Genomic DNA, 16,642 nt, shown 5'->3' on the forward strand with positions numbered 1-16,642 from the left:
GTATTTAGAATTACAACAACACATATCATACTGTAATATCTAATAAATTAATATGGCAATCATAATAAAGAAATCTAAATTCAAAGAACCTAATGTTATTTGATAAAAAAAAAAAAAAAGAACCAAATGTCATTTGATAACAAAAAAAAGAACCAAGTGTTATTTGATAAAAAAAAATAAGAACCAAATATTATAACCAAACTTTGCCAAATTCAGTTCCCCAAACACAAAAAAGCGCGTTTGTTACAGTGGAGAGTCTATAAATACAAAAGCTCAGTTTCTGAAATTTTCTCTTCTTCTCTCTCTCTCTCTAATTTCCCATTCGCTCATTGGCTTTTTCCTCGAATCGGCAATATTTTCTTTTTCTTTAATTTGTATTATTTAATTTCCGCCTGATTCTCGTTCTCGTTTTCTACGATTTTCGTTCCATTGAAATAATTATATTATAAATCTCTGAGAGAGTGTTTCTCTTCAAATACTTTTTCTTTTTCCCTTATTCTTCTGGTGTTTAAGCTTTTTTGGCCGCCGAGAAAGAACAAGCCATTTGAGTTGACTTAGCTTTCTTCCGATTCCATAAAAAGTCACTCTTCAGCCTTTTCATTTCGTCGCATCTTTGTTTCCCTCTCTTTCGCTCTCTGTTTTAAAAAAAATTTCGCGTTTGCCAAACAGTCATTTCTTCTCCCTTTTTTCTCGCTACTAAACCAATCGTATTCGTCTTCTTCATTATTGCCTGGTTTCGATTTCGTTTCTTGAAGGTTTCGGATTCATTACCGGCTCTTCTCAGCGAAAAAAGAGCTAATCATTTGGTAGGTACGTTTCGCTTATCATTTTTTTAAATATATATATATATATATATATATATATATATATATATATATATTATTTTTGTTCTGGCTTAGGAAATTGTGTTTCGCTACGTTTGATTTTGTTTTTGGAGTTCTCGAATTAACAACGGCAAAAGTTATAACTTGTTGCGATTGAAAACTAGAAAATAGAAATGCTTTCGTTGTCGTGAATTTGGTCTTCTCGTTTTTTTTTATCAATTTTCAAGATTAATGTCGGTGCGGTTTATTAATTTTTTCGATCTTTCTTGTTGAGGAAGGTTTTTATTCTTTTGACGAATCCTTAGACGATTGGTTACTTCGGTTTTTTCAGTTTTTTTTTTCATGCCTAAAATATGTATGACAACGATCCTCAAGCGTATGTGTTGATTCTATATTTGTTTAAGTTTGATGTGATATATGAACTCTGTTTCCTTGCTTTGATTTTTAGTGGTTATTATTGTAAGTTTATTGATAGGTTTTCATTGGCCTATATCAAATTATAACTGGTCAAATATCTATTCGCGTCTTAATCGTGTAAACTATTCAAATCCAGAACACACAAATAATAAAGGGAAAAGTAATACCGGTCCTTTTCACTTGTTTCTCTTGACTGGAAAGCGGAATCAAGTGTTTATTCCTCCCCTTGATTCAAAGAAAGTGTGTTTACCAATCATAAAACTTTACTTTGGAAATCACACTGTTCCTCGTGTAAATCATTCGTATATGTAAACACTGTACCCTGCATTGAACTAGGCATCTTGGAGTTGAATACCTGAATTATTATAAATTTTATATTTTTGTCACATCATATAGGTTTAGACATGCATTTCTAAAATTATTATTAATTATTTGTTGGGTCCATATGCTTAAAGATCTTATGCTTTAAGGTGGGACCTTATTAATTGTATGGTTGATTGAGGGATTGTCGCTCCACCATGTGGGGTAATGAACCTTTTTTTTTAAAGCTTTTAATGTATACAACTAATAATTTTTCCTCTCCTAATGGGGTCTATCACTTCTTCTATTCCTCTGATATGTATATGACATAACTGGTTCATTACACTTGGTACTCATTTTTCCACTCCCAATTACCATACAAGTTTAAGTTTTATGAATCGTTACAAGTCATGTCATAACTACTGTTCGTATTTCAATAAGCTGACATGCGATGTTGAGTACATTACAATCAGGAAAACGGACTAATCAAGTTTCTGTGATTTTTTTAGAATTAATCCATAGTCTAAGAGCAACTAGAAATGCATTGACAAGTTCCTCAGAAAGATCTCTAGTCCAGGCATTGTTGTGTTATAATTAAGTTTACAGTTGGGTATTGTTTTACATGGCAAGTGGTTTATATTTTTTGTAGTATCAATTTTGAACCAACTACTCGTGGGTCTTCTTTGCTCACCTTTCACATGCGACTTGCTTGCTTTTAGATTATCACTTTTTTTTAGCGAAATATATTTATGAAAACTATTTCTTTTTAATGTTTGCGTCTGGGTAAGTCACTTCTTTAGCATATTATTTTACGTATGCAGAAATAGTATAAGACTATTCCTATTTGTTTGTGTAGTAAAAGATCTTTATATGAAACGACAAATATGAAATTTGCAATCATCACTCACACATTGTACACACTTAAATTATTTTTTTGATTTGATGTGATTAGAAACTTCAACTATTCGGTAAATCAAAGTGCGTTTGTCTTTTTTTTTTTTTAACTTTTTTTTTATCTGTCACGTATATTTTTTCAAATCCAGTTTTCCCTATTCATCACGATGTTCTAAATGTAACCATGTATATGAATTGGAGGGATAACAAGCCAGCCTTTTTACTATTGTATCGCATCTAAAATTTGACTGAGTATTATTGCGACATGATATTTATCTCCAGGATGTGTTGTAAATATGACCCAGTTTTTTTTCCCCTCTCTCTTTGTACAGGTAACAATTTCCTGTCTGATTTTAAGGAGATGAAGAGCTGCAATCTGTAAGAATTCTGGCCAGATTGACTTGTGCTTATGATATACATTAATCTTATTCACTGCCTAATTATTTTTATGTTCATTAGTTTTCAGGAGTCTTATGCTTGATGGACTGCAAGCCTAGTAGTAGTGACAAAAAGACATTGAAGAGGTGGTTTTTCATTGACAAAAGAGTTGGGTGAAGGAAGTTCTATACCAAGTCCCGGCTAAACATATACTCTGATTTTCCTCAAACGAGCAGCTTGCTTTGATTCGACTGTTCTCAATTGTTCAACAAATCTGGATCCAATGGACCTGAAATCCAATCACAGCTCTCCGGTTCTCACTGACCCTGTACCCATAAGCAAGTCAAGGCTCGGCGTGCATTCGAGTTTGTTTCCATATTCACCTCCAGGAGCGGTCTTTTCTCCTGGGCTGTTTCTAACGATCCCCAGGAAGAAGACTGGAGTGCTTGACGATGTTCGTTCGAGCTCTTGGCTCGACGCCATGAAAGCTTCATCCCCTCCTCACAGGAAAATAGCAAAGACTGTCAACAATGACTTTTCTCCGTCTGAATCTGAAATCGCTTACCAGAACTGGATGGTAAATTTTTTTATTTTTTATTTTTTATTTATTTATTTATTTTTTATTACTTTTTCTTATTTTCTACTCTGACCTGTTTATGTCGCTCTTATAAAGTTGAACTTCCAATGTATTTGTTTCTTGATCGTACTTTCCGTTCTTCTTTCTGATTCCGCAGGTTAAGTACCCATCAGCCCTCAAGTCTTTCGAGCAAATATTGAATTCTGCTAAGGGAAAGAGAATTGCGTTGTTCCTGGATTACGACGGAACTCTTTCACCAATCGTAGATAACCCTGACTGTGCTTTCATGTCCGATGCTGTAAGATTTTCACTTGGTTTCTCAAAATTTGTTTATCTTTACCGTTTTTCACGCATCATTTGCTTATCAGAACTTTGGAATCATTGACAGATGCGAGCTGCGGTTAAGAACGTCGCAAAATATTTCCCAACAGCAATCATTAGTGGAAGAAGTCGTGACAAGGTAAATTTGCTTATCTTTATTCCTCATTAATTGTTTGTATTATCTTAGGTTTAGACTAATTAGTATTTTGCTACTCTTGGTTTCTCAGGTACACGAGTTTATAGGACTAGAAGAGCTATATTATGCTGGTAGTCATGGTATGGACATCATGTGCCCGGTTAGACCATCTGTATCAGATGACCAGCCACACTGTTTTAGGTCAACTGACAAGCAGGTAATAATGGTCAACACATACCTTTATATGTCTTCATTTTGTTCATATCCAAGTTTCCCCATTAATTTTATTTACTTATAATTTTTTTTTGTGACTTATAGGGTAAGGATGTTAATTTATTCCAGCCCGCCGCTGAGTTTTTGCCAATGATAGACGAGGTTTGTCATTTTGTGATATTTACTTTTCTTGTTATATGTTTCAGTGTCTTCTGAGTTTTAGGCAGTGAGTGAGTTCATCCTAACCTTTTGTTCCTTCTTATGTTTCATTTCTGCTCTATGCAGGTTTACAAAGCCCTTGTTGAGAATACAAGAGGCATCGAAGGATCAAAAGTCGAGAATAACAAGTTCTGTGTCTCTGTACATTATCGTAACGTTAACGAGAAGGTAAAACAAATCATGCAAATGACCAATAAGAGGCCTCAGTTATAATCCTCATTTTGTTCTTCTCCTAATTAACTCTTGTTTCCGTTATTCTTCTCAGAGCTGGGATTCGGTTGCCCAATGCGTTCAGGACATTCTTAAAGGCTACCCAAAGCTGCGTTTGACTCACGGGCGAAAGGTATCGCGTTAAATCTAAAATCTTATTTTAAGTTCTCCACTGATATCAAGCCCTTGCTTTTTTGGTTCTAATAAATATCCAACCACATTTTCAGGTTTTAGAGGTTCGTCCAGTAATTAACTGGGATAAAGGGAAGGCTGTCACTTTTCTACTTGAATCATTAGGTACATATTTCATTTCGCACTTTATGATTAATTTTCTCATGTTTTATGTTATCTCAGCAAGTACTCACGTTAATTCTTTTTTCAGGGTTTGATGATTGTGACGATGTGCTTCCAATATACGTCGGAGACGACCGCACCGATGAAGACGCTTTTAAGGTAAAATATCAGTTTTTGCTAAGATGGAAATGCCTCATCTTAGATTTTTCTTTTGGTATATTATTTACTTACTATAAAAATATAATGAACTTTTATCAGGTCGTGAGAGAAAAGAACCGTGGTTATGGGATTCTGGTCTCTTCCGTGCCCAAGGAGAGCAGTGCATTTTACTCTCTCCGTGATCCATCGGAGGTACCAAATACATGATCAATCTTGTGTATTTTTAGAAACTAGTTTTAATAGTTTCTCACTTTTTATTATATATTCATTGATCTGAAACTGTTGGATCTGAATTCATGCATTCAAGTATCATCCTTTTATACAGTTCCTTTGTTATGCCAGTTTACTCAAAGTTGTTTTTGTTTCTTTTGGTGGTCTTGTGTTTAGGTTATGGAGTTTCTGAAATCACTGGTGACGTGGAAGAAGTCAAGCCCCGTATAGAATAATTATACTATATATAGAAATATATATAGAAGAGAATTACTCTTTGACATACATATACCAGAAGCATAGCCCCTACTTTTTTTTTTCTTCTTCAAGTTATTACAAGAGCTCGGAGCAGGGTTTGCATAGAAGACCCTTTTTTTTTCTTTTTTTTTTTCCTTTATATATATATTTTTTTACCAGATGGAGACCTAGTGGATCTACTCTCAAGTTTTTGGTCTGAAGTGTATATTCCTTGTTTTTTAATTTGATCTTCCATTTTGGCGTTGAAATGAATATATAGCCTTTTTGTTTTGTTGCATGTTTTTGGGTCTTGAGTTCCGATCCTATGTTTCATTGTACTTGCACCGATGTTTTTTTTTTAATAACCGTATTCTTAAATTTTGGCTAGATTTTGCCATTTGTTGATTCTTTGATGAAAAATCTTCAAAGTATTTTAATGTTCTCCTTTTGTAATAATCTTATGAATGTGAGCTTACGTTATATGATACTAAATCTTATATGTTTCATGCAATGTAGCCTAATGACTCGTGAGCTTGCAATTAATTATACTGCACGAACTAATTTCTACCCTTAATTTTAATCAGTTTACTTAGAAATTAATCAAATTTGGAATTTTTTTAATCTTAAAATATAAACAAATTTAAAAATAATTGTTAAGTTGTGCTTATTAACATGACGCTTTCACATTGTTAGTTGGACCCATTATTTTATTTCATGTCTATGTTAGCCCACATTGTAAAGCCTCATTTTATATATATTAACATTATAATTATAATTATGGTGATCAGATAAACTATAATTTGAAAACTACATTTGTCACAACTTTCATATCCCTTGAAATGGATTATTTAACAATATAAATTTTAAATAAGGGAGACTTCGGGCTGATACCGGAATATAAAGACTAAAGAGGCAAAATACCACTATATTCATACTCACAAGTCACAAGTCACAACTCACAAGCATTGTACTTCAATAAAGCAAAAAAGTATTGTAATTCAAAATTATAATATAAATAATATTGAGCAAATAAAGGGATTACTGTAATTAATATAAAAGGGGAAAATGTATATATTTTGCGTTTAAGTGAAATGTCGAATTTAACATTTAGTTTACATAAATATCGAGTTTGTATTTTCTGTTTAATTAAAATGAAGAAATGATATTATAAAATAAATAATTTTGCTACAAATTTTACTTTTATTATTTTTATAATAAATTATATATAAATATAGTCAACATTAATCAAAATTAATAAAAAGAATATTTATGATATAATTATTTATCTTAAAGTATAATTTTGCTATTTTAATTAAACAGTAAAGTACTCGACATTCTGTAAAACTAAAATCAAAACTCAATATTGCCCTATGATAGCGTCATTTTCGTTGAACTTCCCAGTGGGCCAGTACTAAATAAAGCTCCCTAAAGTATCTTATAATAAATATAATAACGTATATCTTATTTGAGTGATTTTATTCCTTTTCTCGTATAGAGCGACACGTGTGATTTGTCATGTGAGTTTTCTTCTTCGTTCTTTTCGTTAGTGTTTTTATGTTTGTGTGGGAGTTGTTGTGTCACGTAAAATTAACGCCAGTTTTCTCTGCTTCTCACTTCGCGTTTTATGCAAAGCCCTAATCTCATAGATCGCCCGATCCTAAACTCCTCACTCGCTCTTCTGATCTCTTTCTTATCGGTAATTAAAATTAAAAATTAACATTTTATTCACTGTTGTGCTTTTTGTTCGTTCATGTGCATATATGATTTGATCCCCTAACTATTTATATATTTTTTTAATTTTTTTATTTTTGGCGATTTTTCTCGTTTTCCCTGCTTATGTGCTTCTTTTCATCATCGTCCTAGTAATATCGTACTGCTTCGTATAATGTTATATCTGTGTATATATAAATATTATTTCGCTATCGAGAACGTAGACTTGTGATATTTGGGATTTTTTTTTTTAATTAATGTCTTTAAAGCTTTGTAGTACCAATCTCTCCAAGCATTCGGCTTTTGGATTTTACTGCGATTTAATTTATTTAATTTCTGTTGCATTCTTTTTTTTCTTTTTTTTTTTTTACAATCAACGCACAATTGAATTTGGAAGTCAATTTTCTCTGTTATTATTAATTTATTCACTTGGCTCCACCTTAAATTGACATTCCTCAAATTTTACATGTTTTTTTATTAGCTGTTTGAGACGATGGATAAGACTTGAGACGCAATCAAAAGATGAAAGCGATGGCGAGAAGTAGAGGCGAGAGAGAGGATTTCGAGAAGCACCCGGGCCTACTCAAGCTCGTTCAAACCCTTTCCTTTCTCGTCGTTTTCGTGGCCGGGATTGTCATAGGCCTCGTGACGAGCTCTCACATGAGTCAGCGCTTCGTTTCGAGGTCCGAAGTTTACACGTTCGTCAGCAATTTGTCCACCGATGATGTCCCAATCAATTGCACCGTCGCCGCCGAGAAGGGCTGCGAGAGAGCCGAGGAGCGTTCGAGCAGCGTCGACGCGTTTCTGAGGCCGCCGAAGAACTTGAGCCACGCCATGTCGGATCGAGAGCTCTTTTGGAGGGCCTCGATGGTCCCCGAGAAGGAAGAGTTTCCGTACGAGAGGGTTTCGAAGATCGCGTTCATGTTTCTGACGAGGGGACCGTTGCCGTTGCTTCCGCTCTGGGAGAGGTTCTTTCGGGGCCACGACGAGAGGTTTTTCTCGATTTATGTCCATGCTCTTCCCGGTTATAAGCTCAATGTTTCGGCTGATTCCGTGTTTTATAGGCGAGAAATCCCGAGTCAGGTATGAACCTCCTATTCGCTCTGCTCCTATTGATTTTTTCATAAAAAATGCACATTTGATCAACACATGGGGTAATTGCCACTGAGGTAACTCGTCTCGTTAGTTATGCGAAAATTTAACGAATAACATAAAATTCATGTCTGTCGATGAACAAACTAGCTTGGTTTATCATTTAGATTATCCCCTAGATTCGGCATTGACCTTGAAAGGACTTTTTTTCGTCTCATAACTTGTCTCTGCGTTTGCGCTTCTGTCACTTGAAAGAGTGTCCACACAAGATCGAGTAGAGCGCAAATGTACCTTCATACCATAATCATGTTTTCAGGTTCAGATAATAAGGTCAAATAATTTGAGAATATCCTTGACATAGAAAAGTTACACACTGTTTAGATAAATTAATTACCTTCTACGTTTAGATTTTAGGAGCTTAGTTACCGGTTTAATTAGAACATTTAGAAGTTGGATCAGTCATTAATAGGATAGGATTAATGAAGAAAGCCATTAGAAGCTAAGATTGGAATTACGGGTCTATCGAATCACCCTGAACCACCGAAATATCCAAAATTCGCACTTGTGATTACCAAATTCCGAGGCTTTTGGAAATGACAAGAGAAGCAGGTTTTGAAATTGTGTCGATTTTTTTTACTCTTTAGAAATCGATCCGCATCATTTACTTGAGCAACAATTTATCTTTTTTTTTTCCGCAGCAAGTTTCGTGGGGAACGGTAACTCTGGCTGACGCAGAGAGGCGACTCTTAGCGAACGCTCTTCTCGATTTTTCCAATGAGCGGTTCGTTCTCCTCTCGGAAAGTTGTATCCCGATATACAACTTCTCGACGGTCTACAAGTACCTCACCGCGTCGGATCGCAGCTTCGTCCAATCGTACGACGAGCCGACCCGGTACGGGCGTGGCCGGTACAGCCGAAGAATGTTCCCCGAAATCCAGCTCCGACAGTGGCGAAAAGGGTCTCAGTGGTTCGAGCTCGGCCGATCCTTGGCCGTCCACGTCGTCTCCGACACGAAATACTACGCACTCTTCGAGAAATATTGTTTGCCCGCTTGTTACCCGGACGAGCATTACTTGCCGACTTTCATCAACATGTTCCACGGCTCGGAAAACTCGAACCGGACCGTCACTTGGGTCGACTGGTCCGTCGGAGGGCCTCACCCTCTGACTTACGAGGAAAGCGACGTGACCGAGGATTTCGTGACAAGTTTGAGGAACAACAACGGAACCGTTTGTCGGTATAATTCAGGGACGACTTCCGTTTGTTTTCTCTTCGCTCGCAAGTTTTCGCCGTCCTCTTTGGCGCCTTTGCTCGAGCTTTCCTCCTCGGTGATGGGGTTTTGAGTGACATTTTTTTTTTTTTTTTTTTTTTTTTTTTTTTCCGGGTTGGAATGTACATGGGTGAATCTTACTCTAGTTTTAGGACAGGATTTTTTTTTTTTTTTTTTTTGGTTGCTAATTATACTTATTGGAGAACTCTTTATAGAAATTGGAGGATGTTACTGCTTGTGTTACTTGAACTTATACCAGTGAGTTCGCAAGTGAAATTGAATATAATTTTTTTTTTTCCTTTCAAGTCTTTGGTTTGAACAGGAGATTCGTTACTTTGAATTAATTTTTGGTTTTTGGCTTTCAAAGCAGTAGCTTTTTCATTCTCCAGCTGAGCCGTACATGATTAAGGGTTGAAAATTGAAGGTAGCATTCAGTAATGCTACTGATTTGTCAATAGCATCTTGCCAAATTCATGATTGTTTTCTATTTATAGTTTGGAAATATGTGTTCTAAGTTTTGATTTCGAGTTAATTAGATGATATCAAGTTCAATTAGAGCAACTCCAATGCATAGAGACGTCGTGAAATATCACTAAAAATATAACTTTTCATTTTTTTTTCTCAATCTATATCATTTCTTAACAAATTATAAAATAAACAATTCAATATGAGTAACAATCAGAGTTATCCAAAGTGGATCTCGCTTTATCATTTTATTGTGTTTGCTTATTAGATTGCGGTGTATTTTATTGTTTTATTGAATATTTGATAAGGTGAGCATTGGTGCTTGTGCATAGCACAATTTTTTGGTGGGCCCAATCATTTTCAATGCAAAAACAACTTGACGTGTTGTCCACCTAAACTCCACATAAGCATGAACACTTTTCATTGGAGTTGCTCTTAGTTCTATCAATGGAAGAATCTCATGCATTTGTATTTTGTACCACTGCACCACTCACTCAATTTTTTTATTTTTTATTTCTATTAAACTACTAGAATTGAGTATTGAAATAATAATTATTTTTTGTTTATGCTAACCTAACGAACAATTCACTATGAATTATGAGGTTTGTACGTGACTTTATGTTTAAGAAACATATTTTGAAATATCCATGTTTTTTTTTTCATTTACAAATTTGTCGGAAACAATCTATCTTTAAAATTTAACGACAATATACATGTGCAACCAGGTCCGGCCTAACCATATGAGAATACTAATATTATTGTTTTAGACCTCACTTCTGATAGAACCTAGATAAATTTGATAGAATTTTTTTAACTATTTTATTGCTTCTGATACTAACCATTATCGCATCTGATACTAACCATTAACCGTTCAAAACAGATAAAGGTTAAATCGGTTGACTATTTTTTCCTTCTTCTTCCGTTGGTAATAACACCTTAATCGTTGGTATTAATAAGACTAACTAAGGAAAAATATTTCATCCATCTAAATCTAAACATATTCAAGTGTAAGGTTTTGTCAAAAGAATCGGCCCGGTCAATTTTTTTTTTTCAAGCATAAGTTATACCCGGGACAAGACTCGGCCAAAGCCCTTTTATTAGCGGGTCGGTTGGGCCCGAGAAAGAACAAGGCATCGACCCGTATAGCTAAGGAATAGGCTTGAAATGGCTCAAATCAGCCTAACAAAATCCCAATACAAAACCTTTTAAAAAATAAAAAATAATTATATTATTTTTAAAAAATTTAAACATAAAAAATGTAAATTATTTTTTAAAAAATTTAAACAAAAAAAATGTATACTTTAAACCAAAGTTTAAAATTTCGGTACCCGTCCGTCCGAGAACTGGGTTCTGGATGGTCTCCGGCACGGTTTAGTACAAAGCCGCTGCTTTCTCTGAGAACCGGTGGGAACCAGGTGGGAAGCGAACCGGTTCCCGGTTTTGAAAACCCGGCTCAATCACTTGTTCTTTAATGGTTTGTAGCTTAACAATTGTGAGGACTTGCTAGCAATTAGCAAAAGTTGTAAGCTAGTTGCTTACCATTATTTTGCATTTTACCTATTAGCTTAACTAAGCTACCTTGCTTAACTAAGCTACTAGCTTAGCAAATTCAATGGGTCAATTTTTTATTTTATTTTATTTAATAAGTGGGAATTGAATAGAAAATAATAATAAAATATTAATTATTGACATGTGGGATAAAGTTAAGCTAGGAGAGTGATTTAGCTTACCAATAGAGAACAAATTTGCTTAAATTAGTTGTAGCTTAAATTGCTTATGTGGCAAGTTAAACAAATATGGTATTTGCTTACCATTAAAGATGCTTAAAATCCAAAAAGTCGTGGTTTTTGACTGAAAATGGGGTCCAAAAATCAAATCCAAAATGAGAAATTTGATACTTCTTTCTTTATGACGCCACTCTTGTTCGTCACTATATTTATACTTCTTATCGCCTCTTCCCGACGAATCTTGTGACTTCTCGGCATCAAGACATTAAAATTTTCTCATAATTTGACGAGACTCGCGCGTGAACTTTTTTATTTTTGATGATTTTTTTTGTCTGTTAAAAATATGGTGGAGAAGAAATGGTGAAAAATAAGAGATAGTGGGTCCGAGAGGAAGAGGGATGAAGAGTAATATTGATTTTAATAAATAAATTAATAAATAAAATAAGTAACGTGTGAGATGAGAAATAAAACTCTGATGTGAATAAGACTGACGTGTGTAATTTTAAAGGAAAAATGGCATGAACTAGCCAATTCAAACTATGACTTTTGCAAAATAGCCATAGTTTCATTAGGTTAGCCAAAATAGCCATCACTCTCTGTAGACCCTCGATCACCTCGCCGCCGGGGATTCTGTCGACCGGGAGGACCATCTCGACTTCCATGCGCAGCACCGCGGGGCCCGGCCGCGGGCGGTGGTCGGCCATGTGGCGGGCGGCGGCGACTATCTCGCCGGCGAGGGAGGGCAGGAGCTCCGGCGACGAACCTTTCCAGCGAGGAAGCCCGCCTCGTCGCCGTAGCGTGACGGAGAGTCGCGAATCTCCGTCGATCTCCTCGCCTTCGCCGCCGTGACGGAGAGTCCGACGGGAGGTAAGATCTGTGCGATTGCGGTGACTGGAAGGAGGTCTGAGAAGAAGAAGATTGGAGAAGGTCGATGATTAAATTTTAAGGCTGAATAAAATCTCTGGACTAAATTAATCCTGCCTGGATTAAATTTAATCCCGATATCTTGTCTGAATTAAATTTAATCATGCCTGGATTAATAATCGCAGCTTGGCTATTTTGCTTATACTTGATAAACTTTGGCTATTTTGCAAATCCTTAAGTTCTATTTGGCCATTTAGCCGTTTGACCCAATTTTAAATGGTCGGGAAGGAATTGTTGGGCTCGTGTCGGGTCAGAATTGGGCTTAATTGAGAGTTCGTTCCCAGGCCAGGCTCGGGGCTTACACCTTATGCCTAGTCGGGTCGGATCCGGACTAGCCCTTTCCCGAAAAAAAAAAATGGACCAGCTCAAAACTTCTAAAAGAGGACCAAGTGACCTATGGCTATGGACGACCCGGCTCTTTTATTCAATTGTTAAGAGAAGTGCCACAGTCCGTTATATATATATATATATATATATATACATATATATAATTGATTCCTTTATAAGATTCAATCCAAATCCAGGCATAGAAATCGGAACGTTTGGTGGTTTTATAATTTTATACACACGCAGGATTAATTAGTTTGGTAGATGAGCTGAGAGTCATGGGAGTGAGACCGCTTTTGAACGACCGTTGAAGATCATCGAATGCCTGATTTTGGACTGATGAAACTGCACACATCTCCACATGAACATGACTAGCATGTGTGCAATATTTTTTGCTTTTTGGATATTTGGTCTCATTTTAAAAATTGAAAACCTTGGCATTTTTATTATTAGGCTGTATAGTAATGTTGATTTAACTGCGTATTTTCCAAGAAGATATATGCTCTCTCACGTCACGCTATTCACATGTATATCACTATCTAGTATCGATATATTAATTAGTTCACCTGGGCCATGTTGTGACAAACGACATAATCAAAATGGTAACGACAAGAATCACGATTTAGTAGCATGTAGCAATGTTCCAAACAAAATAAGTAATTAAGAATTGACAGATCTCCAATATGATAAGTGGGATTATGGTAATTTTTTTATTTTTTGAAGGATATTTGTCGAATTTCTGAAGTGTTTTAATACTAAATCAAGGAATGAAGGACATATCAAGTTGGCAATGATAATCTTAATAATATACTCGATAAATCATTAACAGCTAGCAGTATTAGATCCCAAAATTTTATATTCTTTACATACTAGTCTTACTACTTCATAACGATAGCCTTAATGTAAATGTTTTAAGATCACATCCTTAGTCCGCTTGAAATTAAGAAAGGATAGAACTTCGGTGGTCATTAGAAGAGAAAGCGTAAAATATGAGTATGCTCGTTTTAACCAACTGTTAATGTACTCTTCTTTTTTTCTTTTTTTTTTTTTTTTTTTCTGAAGAGAAAAAGAAAAAGAAAAACAAAAACATATTCACTCTATTTTCACAAAAAATAGATCGTTTGGAACCCGAAAAATGTGAGACAAATAATGGAAATCCGTTGTTTTTTCTTCTTCTAGATTTGTTTGAGTAGAGAAAATAAGAGCTAAATTTGATTTTTACCAATTCAAAACGTAACAAAGAATTTTGACTAACGGTCAGCCAAAGCAAAAACTGCTTATTAATGATATAAAAACTGGACACTCTAGCCAATTAGTCACTTTGAAACGTTGTGATTTCAATATAGCCAATATTTTGAAAGTCTTAAAAAAAATAGCCAACACATATTAATCTTGTACCTAAATGTCATTTACGTGTTTATTTTCAGAAATAAAAAAGAAAGTGACTACGATTCCACAAATTAAGGAATCAGTTAGTACCTAATAAAGATAATTAAATATTTTATAAAAAAAAATAAAAAAAATTTCAAAACTCAGCCGACGATTCGAGAAAAAAAAAAGGGAAAAAAATCATTTTTTTTCCTGAAAATAAAGTAACTTGATACTTAAAATCGCAATTAATTATTAACGATACTTTAGATAAATTAAATGGCGATTCAGCAGCCAAAAATCTGAAATCATTCAAAAATCATTGCATATTAACGATAATTAACACAAATTAACTGACGATTGAGAAAAATCCGAAACTACACAAAAAGAAGGCATATTAACGTTAATTAGCTAAAATTTAATGATGATTCGAAAACTAAAAATTTGAAACAATACAAAAATAAGGCATATTAACGTTTATTAACAGAATCTTATTGTCGATTCAAAGAGGAAAGGAAATGAGTGAGAGGGAGAGAGTCCACATAGTGAACTGTATTAACAGTTATTACCCATTATTAAATAAATGCGATTTAAAAGAAAAATTCAAAATTGTTGTCACTGATCTTCGCACCGATCTTCGAACACTAACCCTAGCCCCGATATTTAGTTGTGAGTCCTATAGCAAGCACTCCATGGACCATGAGAAAAAAAAAACAAACAAAGAAATCAAAAGCCCAAATTTTCCAAACTTAGATCGGATAAAAACATTGTTTTGATGCCCGAAATGGCGAAATTTGGCAAAAATCATCGAAGAATTGTGACAAAGTCACGTGGTCGTTTCTGTTCGCTTGTTTTCACTAAAAACGTCTCTACTGCTTTGCGAAATTTCGACTTCGCTGATGTACAGAAGCGAGAGAGAAAAATCGATTTTGGAAAGAGAAAAGTAGAGAAATTCGAAAAAAGAGAGATATATGTTAGAGAAAGTGATATCCTATTAATTAGTGGGATTTGAATAATAAATTGGATATTTTTTAATTTCGAAAATTTTATTTGATTAATTAATAAAAATAAGAGTAATAAAGATATAAAATACTTGCCACGTCAGCCTACTAGCTATTTTAAAAAAAAAAATTTGTTGGCTAAAATGAAATTCACATGTTTCAAGTAGCTTAGTTGGCTACTATTCTCTATAAACAAAAATAAAAAAACTTAATGATATTATTCTTGAAAACATTAAACCAAAATTTAGAAAAGAAACGAGCAAAAGTTTGAACATCAACTTTGGCTATTTTTAAAAAATTCCGCTTGACCTGTTTCTACAGTATATAGCTATTGAAAAAAAAAAAAAAAAAAAAAAAAAAAACATTTTTTCTTTCCTACGAAATAAATTCCTGTCTAACTGATTTTTTATTTAATATCTCAATCGCACGGCATTGAAGCAAATATGATAAGAACTAGAAAAAAAAATGATAATATTGAAGTTGCTATCAAGGTAACATGTTTTCATATCTATCCAGCAAAACGAAACCTAATAATTTATCAAAAATAAAAATAAAAAATATCACGTTATTTTCTGTATGGGTATATCACGAACTTATATCTAAAACCTGTATGATGGTCAATTTGCCACGTCATCCACGTCGACCCGGCTTCAATAATTTTCTTAGTTTATTTTTCATACATTGCGTGACTTGCGTCTCTACATCGAATATTATGTAACACACCACTTTAAAGTTTAAACCAGGGTCTTCATATGATCTTTCTTCTTCACCTTATAATATATAAATTAAAAGAGTGACATGGTTTCCATCTTTTGATTATTAAATACTTTTTTTGTTATCAAGTTTTTTTTTTATTAGATCTATTGATGAGCTATAATTGGAAATGGACAAACTATTAATGTATCCCTCTACATAATCGTGCGTTATATATATATATATATATATATATATATATATATATGTATATATATATACCTTCTAGATAATTTAAATTAGCTTAGCTCTTAATCATACTCATATCCGAGTCATATGGTTGCTCTAGTAGACATGCTTGTAAGTAAGTTTTATACAAGATCTGAATCAAGAGAGAAAAAAAAAACTATATTTTTGATCTTCCACGATTTTGCTGTATTAATTTATAAATCAAATTTAAACTGCTAACTCAATTAGTTTATTTTATCTGTCCTCCAGCTTCATCAATCATCATGCACATCACGTACCTCTTCACTATTTGCATATTTCTCTTATCTAGCTAGATCTAAACCAAGTTAAAAAGAAACCATTTTGTAATCTTTTCCTTTTTTCTTCCCAATATTGGCTGAATCCTGAATATCCACTAGTCAATTTTCCAAACCTTATTATTATGTTA

The 16,642-nt window shown here is 34.2% G+C and overlaps 2 protein-coding genes across 5 annotated transcripts; both read left to right on the plus strand.

The window, feature by feature from the left end:
• Positions 1–303: 303 nt before the first annotated feature.
• Positions 304–5,687, plus strand: LOC149379926 (trehalose-phosphate phosphatase A-like). Of its 4 annotated transcripts, none has more exons than XM_089602850.1 (13): positions 304–810; positions 2,768–2,813; positions 2,895–3,390; positions 3,548–3,688; positions 3,779–3,850; positions 3,939–4,064; positions 4,166–4,222; positions 4,346–4,447; positions 4,545–4,622; positions 4,717–4,786; positions 4,872–4,942; positions 5,042–5,134; positions 5,330–5,687. In XM_089602850.1, the coding sequence occupies exons 3-13, from the start codon at positions 3,097–3,099 to the stop codon at positions 5,381–5,383; spliced, it is 1,158 nt and encodes a 385-aa protein (XP_089458976.1). In that variant the 5' UTR covers positions 304–810; positions 2,768–2,813; positions 2,895–3,096; the 3' UTR covers positions 5,384–5,687. The 4 variants fall into 4 exon arrangements, with proteins under 4 accessions (XP_089458976.1, XP_089458979.1, XP_089458978.1 ...); XM_089602853.1 differs by having other exon boundaries at positions 2,902–3,390; XM_089602852.1 differs by having other exon boundaries at positions 304–806.
• Positions 5,688–6,957: 1,270 nt separating this feature from the next.
• LOC149379927 (Core-2/I-branching beta-1,6-N-acetylglucosaminyltransferase family protein) lies at positions 6,958–9,558 on the plus strand. Its single transcript, XM_089603367.1, has 3 exons — positions 6,958–7,085; positions 7,581–8,182; positions 8,890–9,558. The coding sequence occupies exons 2-3, from the start codon at positions 7,622–7,624 to the stop codon at positions 9,532–9,534; spliced, it is 1,206 nt and encodes a 401-aa protein (XP_089459493.1). The 5' UTR covers positions 6,958–7,085; positions 7,581–7,621; the 3' UTR covers positions 9,535–9,558.
• Positions 9,559–16,642: the final 7,084 nt, after the last annotated feature.

This window comes from Urtica dioica, chromosome 12, assembly GCF_054948205.1.
Source record: "Urtica dioica subsp. dioica isolate 48M chromosome 12, U.dioica_male_clone48M_v1_H2, whole genome shotgun sequence".
NCBI lineage: Eukaryota > Viridiplantae > Streptophyta > Magnoliopsida > Rosales > Urticaceae > Urtica > Urtica dioica.